Below are 21,819 nucleotides of genomic sequence, written 5' to 3' on the forward strand. Positions count from 1 at the left end.
TTGAACCTGATGAGACATTTAAAAAAAAATGCCTTGATCATGCTTGCAGAGGTCCAGCTCTGCTAGGAGCCCTGGCCATCCTGATTCTTCCCCGCCCCCCCGCCCGGTGCAGGAACTTCATCCTCTCCACTTTCGACGGGGTGGTGGTTCACGTCATGACCGAGCAGACGCAGGTGACCAAGTGCCTGGAGGAGCCCAAGTGTCCCGTCCACGCCATCGCCTGCCACCCGGCCAAGCCTCTCCTGGCCAAGGGGAGTGCCTGCGGACTCTTGAAAGTGTGGGACTACAACCTCAGCAAGTACCTCGTGAGCCGGATCTTTAAGGGACAGAATATCCAGAGCCTCTGCTACAACCACGACGGTAGAGACTTGCAGCATCGCTCCTCAGTGTGGGAAACGTGGGGGGGGGGGGAGGGTTCTTCTACTGACAGTGGAACAAAGTGAGCTCTGGATTCAATGGCTTCTTTTGCAAGAGTGACATGCAGATCCAGCAAATGTCGCTTGGGGGCAGCAGCAAGCACGTTGGCAGGGCTAGTTCCAAAGCAGCATCACTCCAGCCCCTCCAGTTTGGTGTAGTGGTGAAGTGTGCGGACTCTTATCTGGGAGAACCAGGTTTGATTCCCCACTCCTCCACTTGCACCTGCTGGAATGGCCTTGGGTCAGCCAGAGCTCTCTTATCTGGGAGAACCAGGTTTGATTCCCCACTCCTCCACTTGCACCTGCTGGAATGGCCTTGGGTCAGCCATAGCTCTTTTATCTGGGAGAACCGGGTTTGATTCCCCACTCCTCCACTTGCACCTGCTGGAATGGCCTTGGGTCAGCCATAGCTCTCTTATCTGGGAGAACCAGGTTTGATTCCCCACTCCTCCACTTGCACCTGCTGGAATGGCCTTGGGTCAGCCAGAGCTCTCTTATCTGGGAGAACCGGGTTTGATTCCCCACTCCTCCACTTGCAGCTGCTGGCATGGCCTTGGGTCAGCCATAGCTCTTGTCGGAGTTGTCCTTGAAAGGGCAGCTTCTGTCAGAGTTCTCTCAGCCCCACCCACCTCACAGGGTGTCTGTTGTGGGGGAAGAAGGTAAAGGAGATTTTGACCACTCTGAGACTTAGAGTATAGAGCGGGATATAAATCCAATATCATCTTCTTCTCCCTATCCAATTAGATCTTTGAGCTCAGTGCAAAGCCCCTCTGTGAGTCAGGCCTCATTTTGAGCAAGAGCTCACAGGAGCAGAATTAAAATTTTATTGTGCTCTTTCTTTCTTACACTCCCCCTCCACAGTAATACTTGCTTCTGGGTTCCGTTGTTCAAACCCTCTGTGAGAATTTTGCTGAACTCTTAAGATTTGATGAACTTTCCAATATTTCCCCCCACAAAAAATGGGAAGACAACCAAAACATCTCAAGCAGACAAATGGAAATCTTCCTCATGCTACTGTGGCCACATAGGAGAAAGTCATTTAAAAAGTATGATGGGAGTAAGGCTTTATTCTGACAATTCTAATTCAAGAAGCCTTTTAAGGTAGATGCTGAGCCGATATAATTTAGTGCGCCTTCCGGAGATGTCAGGGGTGCCTGGCAGATGCAAATGGGTTGGGCTAATGAGCTCCAGCACCTCGTTTTCTACAAAACGACCCCAGCTGAGAGTCCTTTCTCATTCTGAAATAAATTTGTATTTGTTCCGGCTCCTGCAGATGGCGTGAGTAATACCGGCCAATGTCCTCTGTGTGCGTTTTAGGATCCTTGCTGGCTGTTGGATTTGCCGACGGAACTGTCTGCATCCTGGATTCGATATCCTTGGAAAACGAGAGTTTGGAGCCTTTCAGATACTCCAAAGGCGCAATCATTCATATGAGCTTCTCACACGATTCCCAGTACCTGGCAACTGCAGTGAGTGTTCTGGGGTGGTTTTTGTGTGTGTGTGGGTGGGGGGGGGGGTCACTTCCATGCCAATCAGTCCGTCAGTTCATTTATACGGTGCAAAGCCAACAAAAAGCCTAATAATTAGACAAATTTAAACATCGAACGGCAAAATTATCAGTGGTTAAAACAGGATAGTAAAATTAATAAAAAGTATCAATAAAATCAAGAGGCCTATGCCTTTCTAATACTGAGACAAGTGTTGCAAAACTTAGCTGCCTGTTCTGTGATATTCTGATTGGTATCTGAGAGGAGACAGATTACCTGAGCAGCCTCTGTTAGTCCTGGTTTAGCCTTAACCCAAGGGAGAATATATTTAGTACGGGCTAAACTATACCAGGGAAATCATAGAAATACATGTTCAATTGTTCCATGTTAATACGTCGCAGCTGCTGCAGGAGTGTGGTTAAGGCCCAGGCATGGATAATCCAGGCAAGTCGGATCTCGTCAGATCTCAGAAGCCAGGCGGGGCTGACTCTGGCAAGTACTTGGAAGGGAGACGTCCTTGAAATACCAGCAGTCAGGAGGCGGGGGCAGGCAAATATTAGGCCACCTCTCTGAAATGTCTAAGGCCCACTAGAGGTCACTGGAAGTCAGCCACGACTTCCAGGCACACACACCAATGCTCCTCTAGGCTGAGGAATGTATTTAATTTGTATTGGCTGGTGCCATTCCAGATGTTGCCCTTCAGGTGGCTACTTTCATCTTTTTAGCAATAAAAATAAGGAAAGAGATAATTACAGCCACCCATACAAGAATTTTGGCCAAGTTATAGTTTGGTGTGGTGGTTAAGTGCACGGACTCTTATCTGGGAGAACCGGATTTGATTCCCCACTCCTCCATTTGCAGCTGCTGGAATGGGCTTGGGTAAGCCATAGCTCTCACAAGAGTTGTCTTTGAAAGGGCCAGTTTGGTGTATTGGTTAAGTGCGCAGACTCTTATCTGGGAGAACCGGGTTTGATTCCCCACTCCTCCATTTGCAGCTGCTGGAATGAGCTTGGGTTAGCCATAGCTCTCTCAGAGTTGTCCTTGAAAGGGAAGCTGCTGTAAAAAGCTCTCTCAGCCCCACCTACCTCACAGGGTGTTTCTTGTGGGGGAGGAAGGGAAAGGAGATTGTAAACCGCTTTGAGACTCTGAGATTCAGAGTGCAGAGTGGGATACAAATCCAATGTTATTGTCGTCATTTTTTCCCTCCTTCTCCTCCTCCTCTTGCTGTCATGTAGTTTTATTATATAGGTTTTAAATCTTGTTCATGGTACTGTATGCTGCAATGTATTTTTTATTATTATTTTTTAAGTTTTAGAAGCAAACTGTATACTTTGGGGGTTTGGCTGGGTTGTTATGGCCTACGGCTACAACCATAAAATACTTCGACTCCCTTAAGCTGTGGGGTCTTGTGAAAGCAACGTCACCCCAGAGCCGGAAATGACTGGTACTTGCACAGGGGACCTTTCCTTTCCTTTCCTTGTGAGCAAAAATTCTACTTCATGAGCTGCTGGCATTAAAGTTATGAGCGAGCGATTTGGCTACTGCATCGAATACGTTTGCTCTGGGGCCGCCCTTCCTGAGCTAAGACACAAACGTGTGAGCTGGAGGCAACCCACCCCCCCGTAAGCTAGCTCACGCTACCTCAGCTTAGAGGGAGCACTGATGTGCGCACACAGAGACACCCGTGGAACTGCGGCTGCTGTGGGGCAACGGAAAGTGTCACCCAGTCACAGCTGACTTACAGCAACCCCACAGGGTTTTCAAGGCAAGTGAGAAGCAGAGGTGGTTTGCCATTGCAGGGTCTCTACGCAGAGGCAGGAGGCTTCCTTGAAGGCACCCATCCAGGTACTGACAATAAAAAAAAGGCCAATGCCATGCTGGGAATTATTAGGAAGGGAACTGAAAACAATAATATAATACTTTTTATTGAATAATAATAATAATAATAATAATAATAATAATAATAATAATAATAATAATAATAATAATAATAATAAATTTTATTTGTATCCCGCCCTCCCCACCTAGGCAGGCTCAGGGCGGCTAACAGCATTCTTAAAACATACAATAATAAATAAAACCTTTAAATTTAACAATATAAAACTTTAAGTTTAACAACATTAAAAACCAGTCAATAACATTAAAATAACTTAGTCTGACAGTGTCAATGGTGTTTGACGCTAGTTCTGTCAGTTTATACAATCTATACAGTTTACACAGCGGCATAAGTCTTTGATTAGAACCGCATTAGCGGATCCTAGTTAACAGCCTTCTTCAGCCGTCCGAATATGCAAGGTTAAAGAGGGTAGTCTTGCAGGCCCTGCGGAACTGATCAAGGTATCCCACCCTCCCCGCCAGGGCAGGCTCAGGGCGGCTCACAACATACAGGGCAACAAATCAGCCAGTATCCTAATGCCCCTGTATAAATCGATGGTGCGGTCTCATTTGGAATACCATGTGCCATTCTGGCCACCACACCTCAAAAAAGATATTATAGCATTGGAAAAAGATCAGAAAAGGGCAACTAGAATGATTAAAGGGTTGGAACACTTTCCCTATGAAGAAAGGTTAAAACGCTTGGGGCTCTTTAGCTTGGAGAAACGGCGACTGCGGAGGGACATGAAAACCCTAGGTTTACAAGATTCTGCATGGGATGGAGAAAATATAGAAAGAAGGACTTTTCTCCCTTTTTCACAATACAAAAACTCGTGGGCATTCAACGAAATTGCTGAGCAGTCAGGTTAAAACGGATAAAAGGAAGTACTTCTTCACCCAAAGGGTGATTACACATGGAATTCACTGCCACAGGAGGCGGTGGCGGCTACAAGCATAGCCAGCTTCATGAGGGGATTGGATCAATATCTGCAGCAGAGGTGCATCAGTTATTAGCCACAGGGTATTGTTGGAACTCTCTGTCTGGGGCGGTGATGCTCTATATTCTTGGTGCTTGGGGGTGGCAACAGGGTGAGGGCTTCTAGTGTCCTGGCCCCACTGGTGGACCTCCTGATGGCACCTGGGTTTTTAGGCCACTGTGTGACACAGTGTTGGATTGGATGGACCACTGACCTGATCCAACATGGCTTCTCTTATGTTCTTAACCAGGGCTGACCTAGCCCACCTGCTGAGACTGAGCTAGCCTGGGCCATCCAAGTCAGGGCGGGTGCTTTGCGCGTCATCTTTCTGTCCCAGTTCTTGTGGTTCTCTGTGGCAAGGGATGCCATCTCTCAACATGCACAGTCTCTAGCAGTCTTCCCTCGAAGCTGAGTTGACGTGAGCCAGCTCACAGGTTTTTAGCCTCCAGCTCACACCTGTTTTGACTCAGCTCAGGAAAAAGGGCCCCAGAGCACAATGATTGATGCCGTCGCTCACAACTGTAATGCCAGTGGCTCACCAGGCAGAATTCTTGCTCACAAGACTCCACAGTGTAGAGGGAACATTGGCTTCTAGTAGTAAATTGGATGGCTAATACCAGGCGCAAAAGTAGCAAAAACAGGACGCCTGAAGACAAGTTAGACAGGGGTGTCAAACTCATTTGTTATGAGGGCCGGATCTGACATAAATGAGACTTTGCCGGGCTGGGCCGTGTCAGGCCGGGCCATGTGTCAGGCCGGGCCGTGTCAGGCCAGGCCTATTTAAAATTAGGTAGCAGAGATATAAACTTTTTAAAGACACAGACAACCACGATTAAAGATTTTTTTTTTAAATTAAAATACAACATGCTTAAAACATTAGCACTTGTTTGTCTTATAGGTGCTTTCTTTCTATTTCTCCCATGGGATCGAGGGAACTGGGCAAAGGAAGCTCTGGCTCTTTCCTTCCTTTCCTAGGGGACCAGGAGGGGAAGGAGCCTCAGCCAATAGAAGGAAGAAGAAGAAGATATTGGATTTGTATCCCGCCCTCCACTCCAAAGAGTCTCAGAGCGGCTCACAATCTCCTTTCCCTTCCTCCCCCACAACAGACACCCTGTGAGGTGGGTGGGACTGAGAGGGCTCTCACAGCAGCTGCCCTTTCAAGGACAGCCTCTGCCAGAGCTGTGGCTGACCCAAGGCCATTCCAGCAGGTGCAAGTGGAGGAGTGGGGAATCAAACCCGGTTCTCCCAGATAAGAGTCCGCACACTTAACCACGACACCAAACTGGCTCTCAGAAGACAGACACCCTGTGAGGTGGGTGGGGCTGGAGAGGGCTCTCACAGCAGCTGCCCTTTCAAGGACAACCTCTGCCAGAGCTATGGCTGACCCAAGGCCATGCTAGCAGGTGCAAGTGGAGGAGTGGGGAATCAAACCGGTTCTCCCAGAGAAGAGTGCGCACACTTAACCACTGCACCAAACTGGCTCTCCAAGAAGAGGCTTGGCTCAGTAGCTTTGCTGTGGGGTTGAGCAAGCCTTGCAAAGCAAGTTGTGATGCAGAAGGAAGCAAGAGAGAAGGAGAAGGAAGCAGATGACAGCCAGTTGCTCGGGGGCCTGATTAGGCCCCCAGGCCCCATGTTTGACACCCCGGAGTGAGAGGTTTATAAACACTTGAAGGACCTCTCAAGAATGCAGAAGACGTGTAACCAAAAAGCAGCGGTGGAGGAAACAGCACAGCCTGTTGAGACTGAGCGTCTTTCAGAAGGAATAAAGTGGTCAGCATTAAATGTGGGGAGAGAGCACAGATGGAGACTGGAAAATTGGGCCTCTCAGGCACCCGCTGCTGTGTGGAATCCTGGGGTGGGTGTGGGAGATGGAACATATCAAGTCATTTTCTCCCTCACCGTTCCTTGCGACACCCATGCTGGCTCAAATTCACCAATGCCGAGTGAGTTTTCATTTTTTTTAAAATTGCCTTTCAGGATGACAACATGTCAGTAGCCCTTTATAAGCAAGTCATCGAAGAGGATAAGGAAGTCTGGGAGCGCCTGGCCGCCCTCCGTTCCCATTACAAGCCCATCCGCACCATCCTCTTTGGAGTGCACTTGGACAGCGACAAGCCCCGGCTCTTAAGCCTGGGAGAGGACCGGCTTTTGGTAGGTCACCCACCCCAGGTGCAAAGTCGAAGAACTCAGTGTTACTTGGATGAATTGCTGGGAACTGCGGTCTGCAGTACGGTGTATAGCTTGCCGTGGGTTGGATGCCATTGTGTGATTTTGCATCATTTAATGCTGGGGTGTCAAACATGCAGCCGGGGGCCAAATCAGGCCCCCGGAGGGCTCCTATCAGTCCCCTGAGCAACTCACTGTCACCTGCTTCCTTCTTCCCTTCTCTTGCTTCCTTCTGCATCACAGCTTGCTTTGCCAGGCTTGCTCAATCACACAGGAGCTACAGAGCAAAGCCTCTGTTTTCTCCATTGGCTGAGGCTCCTCCCTTGGAGAGGAAGGGGGGAGGGATAGCTTGCTTTGCCAGGCTCTCTCAATTGCACTGCTGAGCTCTGAGCCAAGCCTCTCTTACTTCTATTGGCTGAGGCTCCTCCCCCTCTTCCTCTCCCTGGGAAGGAAGGAAAGAGCCATAGCTTCCCTTGCCCAGTTTCCTGGATCTCTTGGGAGAGATACAAAGAAAGCACCTTTAAGACCAATGAGTGCTACTGTTTTAAGCATGTTTTATTTTTATTTTTAAAAAATCTTTAATCATGTTTGAACATATGAAGCTGCCTTCTACTGAATCAGACCCTCCTGGGCCCATCAAAGTCAGTCTTGTCTACTCAGACTGGCAGCGGCTCTCCAGGGTTTCAGGCTGACATTTTTCACGCCTATTTGCCTGGATCCTTTTTAGTTGGAGATGCCGGGGATTGAACCTGGGACCTTCTGCTTACCCGGCAGATGCTCTGCCACTGAGCCACAGTCCCTCCCTTTGTCTGTGTTCTCTATAAAGTTCATATATCCGCTACCTGGCATTACATTCTATGACACAAGGTCTCATTTATGTCAGATCCGGCCCTCATAACAAATGAGTTTGATGCCCCTGGTTTTAACGTGTCTGCTAAACACGCTTTGCTTCAGTTCTGTTTTGTAGACTTCTGGTTGGCTCTGCAGCCCAAATCCTGTCACGTTGCTTATCGATTGCCCCGTCTTGTCAATGGTATTGTCTCCCTCGGTGTCCTCTGCCTTCAGTCCGTAAGGGCTGCCCTGCTGGATCCAATCACTGGCTTAGCTTCCTGTGGCCAACCCAGGCCCAGAGCTACAGTGGGGCCCAGGGGAGGCCAGGCCACTCCATTCAACCCCCCCTCCAATCTGTATGGCCAAGGGTTGCCAATCCCCGGGGGGAGGGGGGCAGGGGACCCCCTGGTTTGGAGGCCCTCCCCCCGCTTCAGGGGCATCAGGAAGCGGGGGGAGGGGAGGGAAATGTCTGCTGGGAATTCCATTGTTCCCTATGGAGACTTATTCTCGTAGGAAATAATGGAGAATTCATCTGGGGCTCTGGGGGGGGCCTGTTTTTTGTGGTAGAGGCACCAAATTTTCAACATAGCATCCAGTGCCTGCCCCCCAAACTGCCCTCTAAGTTTCAAAAAGATTGGACGAAGAGGTCCAATTCTATGAGCCCCAAAAGGAGGTGCCTCCATCCTTCATTATTTCCAAGGAAGGGAAGGCATTTAAAAGGTGTGATGGCCAGAATTCCCTTTGGAGTTCAATTACGCTCGTCACACCTTTGTTCCTGGCTCCACCCCCAAAGTCTCCTGGCTCCACCCCCAAAGTCCCCAGATATTTTTTGAATTCGACTTGGCAACCCTAGTATGGCCACTTCACTGGAGGGCCTCCAATCTGCCCCCTTTGCTTACCGCCACTCTCCACTCCTCTGAACAAGTGCAGCGTTGCTGCTGTAGGGGCTTCAGATTGGCCTGGGGCGGGGGGAGAAGCCTCCTTGCAGCTGGATCCCCCCGGAAGAAGAAGACTGCAGATTTATACCCCGTCCTTCTCTCTGATTCAGGGTCTCAGAGCGGCCTACAATCTCCTTTCCCTTCCTCCTCCACAACAGACACCCTGTGAGGTGGGTGGGGCTGAGAGAGCTCTCCCAGAAGCTGCCCTTTCAAGGACAGAGTCTCAGAGTGGCCTACAATTTCCTTCCCTTCCTCCCCCACAACAGACACCCTGTGAGGTGGGTGGGGCTGAGAGAGCTCTCCCAGAAGCTGCCCTTTCAAGGACAGAGTCTCAGAGCGGCCTACAATCTCCTTTCCCTTCCTCCCCCACAACAGACACCCTGTGAGGTAGGTGGGGCTGAGAGAGCTCTCCCAGAAGCTGCCCTTTCAAGGACAGAGTCTCAGAGAGGCCTACAATCTCCTTTCCCTTCTTCCCCCACAACAGACACTCTGTGAGGTGGGTGGGGCTGAGAGAGCTCTCCCAGAAGCTGCCCTTTCAAGGACAGAGTCTCAGAGCGGCCTACAATCTCCTTTCCCTTCCTCCCCCACAACAGACACTCTGTGAGGTGGGTGGGGCTGAGAGAGCTCTCCCAGAAGCTGCCCTTTCAAGGACAGAATCTCAGAGCGGCCTACAATCTCCTTTCCCTTCCTCCCCGACAACAGACACCCTGTGAGGTGGGTGGGGCTTAGAGAGCTCTCCCAGAAGCTGCCCTTTCAAGGACAGAGTCTCAGAGAGGCCTACAATCTCCTTTCCCTTCCTCCCCCACAACAGACACCCTGTGAGGTGGGTGGGGCCGAGAGAGCTCTCACAGAAGTTGCCTTTTCAAGGACAACTCCTACAAGAGCTATGGCTGACCCAGGGCCATTCCAGCAGCTGCAAGTGGAGGAGTGGGGAATCAAACCCGGTTCTCCCAGATAAGGGTCTGCACACATAACCACTACACCAAATTACACCAAACCACTACACCAAACTATGGCCAACCCAGGTGGCTCCCTGGCCCCTCCAAACAAAAATGCTGTCGCAGGCCCCTCCAAACATGAACCAACCAACCCAGGAGGAAGGACCTACAAAGAAAGCATCTAATAATGTCAATGGCTCTTGGCATAAGGAGGGGAAGATTTTTGTGTCCCTCCTTCCAGTTTGATATAAATGGGGAGAAAGATTAGAAATCAGCCAGCCTTGGCTGGTGTTTTGCTGGTCACCCAGCCAAGCTGATCATCGCTCAATGACTTCAGAATGCAGTAATGACTTTAATGTGTGAATGGGGAGAGCTGCAGCCACCGACAGAACTTTCCCACCCACCCTCAATGCAGCATATTTTCGGCCGTATCCATTCACACGTTCAGCGGTAGCAAAATCAGGTGAGCTGTGAGCCTGGATGAAATTTCTCGCTCAGCAGGTTGATGCATGTCTGTTTGCAGGTGGAGTATGACCTGGAGAACAGCGTCAAAGACGACTTGGTGGCGATTCGAAGGGACCGGATCGAGCAGAGCGCAGTCCCCAAATACATCACCTGGTACCCACAACTCACAAAGGAATATTTTTTCCTGACCGCCAATGACCAGTACAAAATGAAGATTTATAACGTGACCACAAAAATGTGCAGGTAACATGGGCAGCGGGCATCGCCAGACCGTTGCTGAAGCCCTGGAGCCTTGGGGGAGGTGCCAGTTTAGAATCTTCCAATCATAGAGCTGGAAGGGACCCCCAGGGTCATCTAGTCCAACCCCCTGCATAATGCAGGAAACTCACAAATACCTCCCCCCACACCCTCAGTGACCCCTGCTCCATGCCCAGAGGATGGCAAAAAATCTCTCCAGGATCCTTAGTCAAACCAGCCTGGAGAAAAATTGCTGCCTGACCCCTAAGTGGTGAACAGCATTTCCCTGGGTGTGTAAGAAAGGACCACAAGAACTAAGCATAGATGCAACCCTTCCTGCCCTCCTCATGATCTGCCTAAGTTCCCAGAAATAGCATGGCTGTCAGATGGCCATCTAGCCCCTGTTTAAAAGCCTCCAAGGAAGGAGGAAACCCGTTCCACTGTGGAACCGCTCTACCTGTCGGGAAGTTCTTCCTAATGTCTACCTGAAAACTCGTCTGATTCAATTTCAACCTGCCGGTTCTGGTCCAACCTTCTGGGGCCACAGAAAACAATTCCACATTGTCCTCTAGAAGACAGCCCTTCAAGTACTTGGAGATGGTGATCAGATCATCTCTAAGCCGCCTCCTCTCCAGGCTAAACAGGCCCAGCTCCTTCAACCTTTCTTCATAGGACTTGGTCTCCAGACCCTTCACCATCTTCATTGCCTTCCTCTGGACACGTTCCAGCTTGTCTAGATCCTTCTTAGAATGTGGTGCCCAAAACTGGACGCAATAGGTGAGTTTGCATGAGCAGCAATCGCTGCCCTTGCACTCTCCAGTGGTATCATTAGCTTGGCACTGGAAGAAGCTGACCAAAGATCTGTCTAGTCCCACACTCTCTTTTCCCGCAGCAGCCAGCCAGCCACTTCTGGAAGGCTTACAAGTACCGGCACCGAGACCAAGGCCTGCCCTGGTGTTGCCCCCAGCAACTTCTTGTTTTCAGAGCTATGCAGCCTCTGAACCTGGACGTTTCCTTCACCAGTGTGGCTGGGACTCACTGATGCAGCTGTCCCCTTCCAGGGGTTTGCCTAATCCTCATTTAAAGCCATCTAAGCCAAGCCATCCAGTCTGTGAGCAACTGGGCATTGCCTTTATTGCAAGATCACAGAGGCTGTGCATTATGTCCCTGTATTCCAGGGGTGGCCAAATTTGCTTGATGTAAGAGGGAGGGAGAGAGGGAAAGAAAAGCAATTTTAACTTGGAATGTCTTTAAATTGTACAAGATTGTATGAAATGTTTTAAATGATTTTATTGTGATTTTATTTTAGCAGTTTGGTGTAGTGGTAGAGAACTCTCTGAAAATGTCAAGACAGTGTGCGATTGCAATAAAAAAAGGCCAACGCCATGCTGGGAATTATTAAGAAGGGAATTGAAAACAAATCAGCTAGTATCATAATGCCCCTGTATAAATCGATGGTGCGGTCTCATTTGGAGTACTGTGTGCAGTTCTGGTCACCGCACCTCAAAAAGGATATAGCATTGGAGAAAGTCCAGAAAAGGGCAACTAGAATGATTAAAGGGCTGGAACACTTTCCCTATGAAGAAAGGTTAAAACACTTGGGGCTCTTTAGCTTGGAGAAACATCGACTGCGGGATGACATGATAGAGGTTTACAAGATAATGCATGGGATGGAGAAAGTAGAGAAAGAAGGACTTTTCTCCCTTTCTCACAGTACAAGAACTCGTGGGCATTCGATGAAATTGCTGAGCAGTCAGGTTAAAATGGATAAAAGGAAGTACTTCTTCACCCAAAGGGTGATTAACATGTGGAATTCACTGCCACAGGAGGTGGTGGCAGCTACAAGCATAGCCAGCTTTAAGAGGGGATTGGATAAAAATATGGAGCAGAGGTCCATCAGTGGCTATTAGCCACAGTATGTGTGTGTGTGTGTGTGTGTATACATATATGTGTGTGTGTGTGTGTATGTATGTATATGTATGTATGTATATGTATGCATGTATGTATATATACACACACACACACACATATATTGGCCACTGTGTGACACAGAGTGTTGGACTGGATGGGCCATTGGCCTAATCCAACATGGCTTGACTTATGTTCTTATGTTCTTAGTGGTTAAGTGTGCGGACTCTTATCTGGGAGAACCGGGTTTGATTCCCCACTCCTCCACTTGCACCTGCTGGAATGGCCTTGGGTCAGCCATAGCTCTGGCAGAGGTTGTCCTTGAAAGGGCAGCTGCTGGGAGAGCCCTCTCAGCCCCACCCACCTCACAGGATGTCTGTTGTGGGGGGAGAAGACAGAGGAGATTGTAACCTGCTCTGAATCTGTATAAATCTGCAGTCTTCTTCTTCTTTTAACTGTTGTTAACCACCCTGAGCCCATCAGGAGAGGGCAGGATACAAATGTAATAAAATAAAATAAACTTTAAATGCCTTTTCCAAGCTGGCTTGTCTTGGAGAAGAGATTTCAAGAGCGCAATGCTTTCTCCAAGCTGGCTGAGAGGGCTGCAGGGGCTTCGGGAGCCACGGTTTGGCCGCTCCTGCTGTATGTTGTCCCAGTGCTCACGTGTCACAGGTGGTCGCAGAGGGAGGCTGGGCATCAGGGAAATACAGGAAGGAAATACTGCAGGAGTGTTCATGTTTTAAGCATGTTTGTGTTTTGAGTGAGAAATAATTTCAATAATTTTATTTGTTCTGTTAAAATTATATCCCGTCCTCCCTGCAAGCAAGCTCAAACTAAATGAGTTTGCCTGTCTGCCTTTTATAAAGTTTACCCTTCCTGTACGTGGCGTAAGATTTTACGACTTACACGGCCTGGTCTGACAAAGCGACATTTATGTCAGATCCGGCCCTTGTAACAAACGAGTTTGACACCTCTGGATCTAAGCTCTGACCATCTCTATATCCTGAGGCAACATTAATCTAGTTCCTCCATCATAGAATCACAGAGTTGGAAGGAGACCTCCAGGGTCATCTAGCCCAACCCCTGCCTCCCCGCAATACCTCCTACCAGTCCATTCCTGCCTCTCTCTTTTTAGAAAAACTGTTCTAGGGCCTGCATATGGCTCTCCCCTGGAGAAGATTCAAGTCCTCCCACCCAGAGAGGGCTGCGATCCTGAGAAACACTACCTGGCCTACATCACAACAGACAAGGTAGGGGGTGATCTTCTAAGGTGGCACAAGAAGTCGTTTCTATTCCACTGCCCAAAGACAGAGAGGAGGGGGCAGGATGCAGCAGCTACATTAGGAATGGCTGCAAACAGGGCTTTCCTTTTTTTTGTAGCTGGAACTCCATTGCATATTAGGCCACCCCCCGCCCCCATGTACCCAATCCTCCTGGAGCTTACTGTAGACCCTATACTAAGAGCCCTGTAAGCTCCTGGAGGATTGGCTACATCAGGGGTCTGTGGCCTAATGCACAAAGGAGTTCCTGCTACCAAAAAAAGGCCTGTCTGCAAATCCTGGCCCCGACCTTAGGGCTGCCAAGTCCCCGGTCCAGGTGGGGGTTCCCCCGCCCGGGAGGCTCCCAACCTGCCACCCCACATTGGGCCAGTGGGGGAACCTCCCCCTACGTCACTGGCACGATGATGTCACCTGGAAGTGACATCACTGCACCGGCGCGCAGCGGGCGCTCTAGGCATTCCTGGGAAAACTCTTATGGTTTTCCCAGACGATCTAGTTACTTGGGAGGGAAAACTCTATGGCACAATAGTCCCCTGCTCCGGGACGAAGAGGACTTGGCAACCCTACGTGACCTTGATAGCCCAGGTGAGCCTGATCTTGTCAGATCTCGGAAGCTAAGCAGGGCTAACCCTGGGAAGGACTTGGATGGGAGACTTCCTTGGAATACCAGGAGTGGGAGGCAGAGGCGGGCATATCAAAGCTACCTCTGAAAAATGTCCAAGCCCCTGTAGGGGTCACTGGAGTTCATCATGACTTCCAAGCACACAATCTCTCTCTCTCTCTCTCTCTCTCCCTCCCCACCCCTCTCTCTCTCTCTTTCACACACACACAAACACACATACGAATGGCTGCAGGTCATTTCTCCACCCATGGAGCTAAATGCATGGATCTGGTAATAGTTTAGCCTTTGCTGGCTACAGACACCGGGCCGTGAGAAGCTGCTGCAAGAGAGTCAATCATTCCGCCCGGCCTGCTGCTCTCCATAAGCCTCTGAAGCCGTCTCACTTACATTCTTCAGAGAGGCCCTGTGCAGTTTCTTCTTCATCTTATCTGCAAGAGAAAATAAAAAGCAGAGATTTCCTTCCCAGAGCTGAGACCAGCATGTCTGGGTCGCGGGTTGCTCAGACGAATTTCATGGGACTGCAACGCCGTTCCCTGCCTCTCTCCCCAGGTCGGGCTGCAGATCTTGCCTGTTGATGGGAACCCGCACAGGTCCTCGGCTTTCATTTGCCACCCAGCGGGGGTCTCTGACTTCGTCTGTTCCTATGAAGGCTGTCACCTCTTCACATCCGGGGGCAACGACTTGACTGTGATGAAATGGGACATTAATTTAAAGTAAGTAACGGCAGAGCTTTCTCTTTTGCACCAGTCAAGGGGTTTCTAACCCACCATGTCCTTGCAAGAGTGATTTGATTCCAGAGAGCCAGTTTGGTGCAGTGGTTAGGTGCGTGGACTCTTATCTGGGAGAATCAGGTTTGATTCCCCACTCTTCCACTTGCACCTGCTGGAAAGGCCTTGGATCAGCCATAGCTCTGGCAGAGGTTGTCCTTGAAAGGGCAGCTGCTGTGAGAGCCCTCTCAGCCCCACCCACTTCACAGGGTGTCTGTTGTGGAAGAGGAAGATAAAGGAGATTGTGAGCCACTCTGAGGCTCTGAAATTTGGAGTGGAGGGCGGGATATAAATCCAATATCTTCTTCATCATCTTTGTCCCCAGACCTGCCCCCCCCCAAGACCAAATCTCCTTCTGATTGTTTGATTAAAACTGAGTTTGGACTTTCACACACTCAGTAGATCACACCAATAATAGCAACAGGCTTTATCGGAAATATCAAAAAAGCAGTTCAGGCTTAAACAGAAGGCAAAAGGTGTAGGTGCAATAAAATAATAGAATCTGGCTTCCTGCATACACTTGCATACCTGAAGGCAATCAGGTTACAGCATCTTCAAAGTGACAGAGCGGCAGCAGACAGGAGATGGTCCCTGGCCCATTATAGAAGAAGAAGAAGAAGGTGGTGATGATATTGGAAGTATATCCTGCCCTTCTCTCTGGATCAGACTCAGAGCGGCTTACAATCTCCTATATCTTCTTCCCCCATAGCAGACACTCTGTGAGGTGGGTGGGGCTGAGAGAGCTCTTACAGCAGCTGCCCTTTCAAGGACAACTCCTGCAATAGCTATGGCTAACCGAAGGGAATTCCACTAGGTGCAAGTGGAGGAGTGGGGAATCAAACCCGATTCTCCCAGATAAGAGTCCATGCACTTAACTACTACACCAAACTGTCTCATGATGGTATTAGTGGGATACGCTTAAAAAACTTTTGTCAAATTATTATAAACTAGCTTTATAGGAAACTGAACCACTGACCCCCCCCCCAACCAGCATAAGCCAACCAGAAATGTGATCCAAAAGATAATTCTCAAAGAAGAGCAAGAATCCCCCCCAGACCCCTCCCATCTTGGAGCAGTTTGCTTTGATATTCAAAGGCGAGATCTCAGGCTTTTCATCCGGGCTTGGAAACAGCACAAGAGAGGCAAGCTTTTGATATGGAGCTCTCCCCCTGTTATTCTTTAACACTTGGACGGCACATCAGGAAACAGGCTCTTGCTCTAAATTTATGTGATGGCCAAATTTTAAGCTGCCCGGCTGATTGACAGAGAGATGTGGGGCTTTTTCCCCCAGCAGGAACACAGTTCTGACTGGCTTGGCATCAGGGGGTGTGGCCTAATAAGCAAATGAGTTCCTGCCGGGCTTTTTCTGCCAAAACAAAAAGTCCTGGAGAGGTGACCATGTCTCTTGACAGAGTGTCAGCGAGGGTGTCTTGCAAAGCAAAGACTCGTCTCATGCCATCCCAGTTGGCAGAGAAGGCAGACCCCCATTGGATACAGAGTCTGTTCAGTGCCAGGTGATAGTGTGGCCAGCGTGCTGGGGTAAAGTGAGATGCAGACTACACAGCGTAATGGTTGCACCAGAACGAACAGGAGCCTCACAGGGCAGCTTGCAGGCACAAACATGGCATGGAGGGAAAGGCTGAAGCTGCTCCCCCGCTGTGAGGCCTAGAGGGTGCAACTGTGTCCCCCACCCCCCACCCCCAACGGGATAACATTGTAACGGCCCTGATCAGTGGTGGACGGGGTCTAAAAATACTGGTGGCCAGGAGACATAGAGGGCCCACCCACAACTATAAGGCTATCATTTCATTTTTATAAGAAATGAATAAATTTTTCAAAAAGTACTTGGGTGGAAAAAAGGTACAATTAAAACTTTTGTTATATCCAGATTGCCTATATATATATATATATATATATATATATATATATATATATATATATATATATATATATATATATATATATATATATATATGCAATTACAGTGTACATATATTGGCAGCATACAGTAGATACTAAATGTAAATCCAGATTGCCTTTTCTTCAGGGGAGCTGATCTCTGCCAGCTGGAGCTCAGTTGTAAAAGCGGGAGATCTCCAGGCCCCACTTGGAGGCTGGCAACCCTAAATACAATGCAGCTTCTAGTTGCATTACAGTAATAATATTGAAACGTCTATTATATTTTCACGCTACTAAAAGGACATTAACATTTGTAACGTATTGTCTAATGTTTAAGGAGGCCCACTTTATCAGGGGCCCGCTTGCCACTAGCCCTGAACATCATCTCCTTGCTGGGAGGGAAAATTGCCCAGCCGGTCTTTGAGAGAGATCAAGATGGATTGCTGATAGACTAAGTCTGGGTTTTTTTTGTAGCAGGAACCCCTTTGCATATTAGGCCGCACCCCCCTGATGTATCCAGTCCTCCAAGAGCTTAAGGTAGGCCCTGTAAGAACAGCCCTGTAAACTCTTGGAGGATTGGGCTACATCAGGGGTGTGTGGCCTAATATGCAAAAGAGTTCCTGCTACAAGAAAAAGCCCTGGACGAAGTCACCGTGTTAGTCTGTCTGCAGCAGTAGAAAAGAGCAGGAGCCCAGAAACACCTTCAAGAGAAGAGAGGAGAGGAGGCTGAAGCTGGGACTGGGAATAAGGAGCCCATTTCAGCCTCCTCCTTTGGAGCAGCTGTTGTGAGTCACTCACTGCTCCCTTCCTCACTCCATTGAAGGAGGAATGAGGCCTCTGTTCTCAGGGCTGGTTGCTCTGATTCACGTTGCGTGGAAAGGAAAAGGGAAAGCTCCCTGCAAAGTTCTTTTGTTTGTCGACTCAAAATTGCACAACATGCCCTTGCGAAATGCTTACTGCAGCATTTCAGAGAAGCTGAAACATTGCTTTCTGCTGTTAGAAGGAATGCAAGAGCTTTTCTGCATTTCCTAGAAGAGAAGCGACCTTTTTGCTGGTTTCTTGACATTGGTGGCCAAAAGGGCTGCAGGTTCCATGTGCTTTTGGGCAGGGGATCTTCTGCTACCCTGTGGTGTCCTTGGGGGCTGCGTTGGGACTTTCCGGACACTGGCTGGAAATGGGCGCAGTCACTCCCTGGGGTTTGTCCTAACCATGAATTAGGGTTACCAGCCTCCAGGCAGAGCTTGGAGATTTCCTGCTTTTACAGATGACCTTGAGACTGTTGGGGTTAACCGGTTTAGTTAGTCCAGTCCCCACTAGTTAGCAGAGTGCTTAAATAAAGCTCCAAACACAGCAGTGTCTCTTTACCAGGCTACTCAGCTTACGAAACTACACAGAGCCACAGTGCAAGTTTAAAAGAGGAAAGTTAGCTTTCTTTGAGAAGTACACTTTGGGATAGAAAACAGGGAGGACAGGACAGAGCACTAACTTACTAGCTCAGAGGGCCATCTGCCTCCTGGTTAGGCTTCCCAACCCTCCCGCCCTGGCGGGGGACCCCAGGATTTCCAGCCTCTTCCCCCGCTCCCCAAAACAACGGAATCGGGGGGAGGGGGAGAAACGGCGCCAAGGACCATGGTGAGCCGCCCCATCCCGGAGCGGGCGACGCCGCCGCGCCGCTGCCGCCCCCTCCCCGCCCACTGCAGCTGCTCCTCTGAGATGGGCCCAGCCTGAGCCCATCTCGGAGGAGCAGCCACGGCGAGCGGAGAAGAGGCGGCAGCTGCGCAACGGCGTTGCACGCTCCAAGACGGGGCGGCTCGCCACGCTCCCAGGCGCCGTTTCCCCCCCCTCCACCCTAGCTCCACCCCAGTGTCTCCTGGCTCCACCCCCAAAGTCTCCTGGCTCCACCTCCAAAGTCCCCAGATATTTCTGGAGTTGGACTTGATAACCCTACTCCTGGTGCCAAGAGAGGACGGCGTGTAGTCCCTCTTGGGGTGCGCAGAGCAGGCCTTGAATTCAGCAGGAGCTCGCAGGAGCCCAGCCCCTGAACCTTTCTGAGGGTTCCCCCTCCTCCTCCCCACCTACCTTGTCCATTGAATAGCAGGTGCAGCTGCATAACCATCCCTGGATGAGCTCCACCACCTATTTTTCTACAAAAAAAGAGGCGGCTTCATGAGAGAGAGAACAGTAGGAAGGAAGTTGTCCTTGAGAACACAATCTACATTTCAAAGGGGACAGTGGCAAAAGAAGAGTAAACACAGGAAGGCCTGGCCAGTGGGCCTCTCTAGCTCTCTACTCTCTCTTGCCATGAGGTCTGGAGGCTGAGGCAGGGGGCAGCACTGTCACTTCCAACAGAGACTACAGAGATCAGTTTGCCTGCAGAAAATTACTGCTTTGGAGGGTGGATTCCTTCCTTCCTTCTTTTTTGGTGTAGTGGTTGAGTGTGTATACTCTTATCTGGGAGAACCGGGTTTGATTCCCCACTCCTCCACTTGCAGCTGCTGGAATGGCCTTGGGTCAGCCATAGCTCTCTTATCTGGGAGAACAGGGTTTGATTCCCCACTCCTCCACTTGCACCTGCTGGAATGGCCTTGGGTCAGCCAGAGCTCTCTTATCTGGGAGAACCGGGTTTGATTCCCCACTCCTCCACTTGCAGCTGCTGGAATGGCCTTGGGTCAGCCATAGCTCTCTTATCTGGGAGAATCGGGTTTGTTTCCCCACTCCTCCACTTGCAGCTGCTGGAATGGCCTTGGGTCAGCCATAGCTCTCTTATCTGGGAGAACAGGGTTTGATTCCCCACTCCTCCACTTGCAGCTGCTGGAATGGCCTTGGGTCAGCCAGAGCTCTCTTATCTGGGAGAACAGGGTTTGATTCCCCACTCCTCCACTTGCACCTGCTGGAATGGCCTTGGGTCAGCCATAGCTCTTGCAGGAGTTGTCCTTGAAAGGGCAGCTGCTGTCAGAGCCCTCTCAGCCCCACCCACCTCGCAGGGTGTCTGTTGTGGGGGAGGAAGATGAAGGAGAGTGTGAGCCACTCTGAGACTCTGAGATTCAGAGTGGAGAGCAAGGTATAAATCCAACATCATCACCATCATCTATCTTCCTTCCTTCCTTCCTTCCTTCCTTCCTTCCTTCCTTCCTTCCTTCCTTCCTTCCTTCCTTCCTTCCTTCCTTCCTCCAACCCCACCCTCTCTAGGTCCCCCCCCCCAAAATCGGCAGGTATTTCCCAACCCAGAGCTGAAACCCTTACAACTCCTGGGGTATCCGTGAGGGTGTCCAGAGGAAAGGAGAATGTAGCAGCAGAGTCCTGATTTTATTCATTCTTCGTCTCTTTCCCTTTCTCTCTCATGCCCACTGGTCAGACACTCACCTTGGTCTATGCAGCTTAATCCGCCGGCAGTCTGGCTCACACACAAGCCTTACATGAGAGCAGTAGAAAAGAAAAGATCCTCTCCTGCCCATTGTTGGCCGGGGTCCAGGCAGCCCGGACTGCCTCTGTAATTTGTTTCTGAAGGAAGACTCTTCATGAGCTAATTGGCGCTTCTTCGCCGTGGCCTCTCCTCCGGCTCCACAATATCTAACATCCAAGTGTAACTTAATTATATACAAAAGTATGAAGTGTTGGGGGGGCGGGGAGAGGGCCTCACGTGCACAGGCCCCATCTTCTCTGCAGGCTGGGTGGAAGTGGGTGTTGGGGGCTGCCGATGCCCCGCCCACAGGAGTCTGACTTGCTCCCAGCAGTGGGGAAGCAGCCTGTCCGCATCCCCCTCTGGGTCTATGGTGGCAGGGGCAAAGCTAAGCTCCTGGAGCAGAGCTGCAAGCAAGGGCTTGGCCCAGATAGGGTGCCAGGTCCAATTCAAGAAATATCTGGGGACTTTGGGGTGGAGCCAGGAGACATTGGGGGTGCAGCAAGGGTGTGACAAGCATAATTGAACTCCAAAGGGAGTTCCGGCCATTACATTTAAAGGGACCGCACTCCTTTTAAATGCTTTCCCTCCGCTGGAAATCATGAAGGACGGGGTCACCTTCTTTGGCACCTCTGGTCCAATTTTTTTAAAGAAGAAGAATTGCAGATTTATACCCCGCCCTTCTTCCTGAATCAGAGTCTCAGAGTGGCTCACAATCTCCTATACCTTCTTCCCCCACAACAGACACCCTGTGAGGTGGGTGGGGCTGAAGAGGGCTCTCACAGCAGCTGCCCTTTCAAGGACAACCTCTGCCAGAGCTATGGCTGACCCACGGCCATTCCAGCAGGTGCAAGTGGAGGAGTGGGGAATCAAACCTGGTTCTCCCAGATAAGAGTCCACGCATTTAACCATTACACCAAACTGGAAGGTGTTTTGAAGAGAGGCACTGGACGCTATGCCTGCAAATTTGGTGCCTCTACCTCAAAAAACAACTCCCCTAGGGCCCCAGATACCCGCGGATCAATTCTTCATGGGAATCGGTCCCAATAGAGAACAATGGAGTGCTCAGCAGACATTTCCCTCCCCCCGTCCCCCTTCCTGATGATGTGGGGGGGAGGGCCTCCAAACTGAGGGATCCCCTGTCTCCACCTGGGATGAAAAGCAGTACAAAAAACCACGATAGAAATAAGAAAACAATAATTAAATCAATTTAGAAGCAATCTTAAATAGCAAATATCTTCACATTAAGTGATTCAACACCCATATGTAAACGCACTGTTTTACAGGGTGATAACAGTCAATGCCATAACAATAATAACACATCAAAGCACTGCTATTTCATTATTTTAGGACAGGCCACAAGTCTAGGGGGACAGTTTCTCAAGAAAAGAGACTTGTGGCGAAATATTGCCCCGATATCTGTCTTACAAGCACCTTTTGCACTAGCACTTTATGTGTGTCTGTCTAAAATAATTAAATTGCAGTGCTTTGATGTGTCATTATTGTTATGGCATTGACTGTTATCACCCTGCAAAACAGTGCGTTTGCATATGGGTGCTGAATCACTTAATGTGAAGATACTTGCTGTTTAAGATTGCTTCTAAATTGATTTA

General features: G+C 49.7%; 1 protein-coding gene across 1 annotated transcript in view; it reads left to right on the top strand.

Annotated features, from left to right (window-relative positions):
* Positions 1 to 21,819, top strand: part of CFAP251 (cilia and flagella associated protein 251) — a 69,729-nt gene that overhangs the window by 32,550 nt on the left and 15,360 nt on the right. The window contains exons 10-15 of the mRNA XM_060249357.1: positions 113 to 360; positions 1,734 to 1,885; positions 6,733 to 6,906; positions 10,152 to 10,336; positions 13,374 to 13,488; positions 14,690 to 14,853. Coding sequence (XP_060105340.1) covers positions 113 to 360; positions 1,734 to 1,885; positions 6,733 to 6,906; positions 10,152 to 10,336; positions 13,374 to 13,488; positions 14,690 to 14,853 — 1,038 coding nt within the window. The remainder of the gene's footprint in view (positions 1 to 112; positions 361 to 1,733; positions 1,886 to 6,732; positions 6,907 to 10,151; positions 10,337 to 13,373; positions 13,489 to 14,689; positions 14,854 to 21,819) is intronic.

The sequence above is a fragment of the Heteronotia binoei genome, chromosome 11 (genome assembly GCF_032191835.1).
Source record: "Heteronotia binoei isolate CCM8104 ecotype False Entrance Well chromosome 11, APGP_CSIRO_Hbin_v1, whole genome shotgun sequence".
Lineage (NCBI taxonomy): Eukaryota > Metazoa > Chordata > Lepidosauria > Squamata > Gekkonidae > Heteronotia > Heteronotia binoei.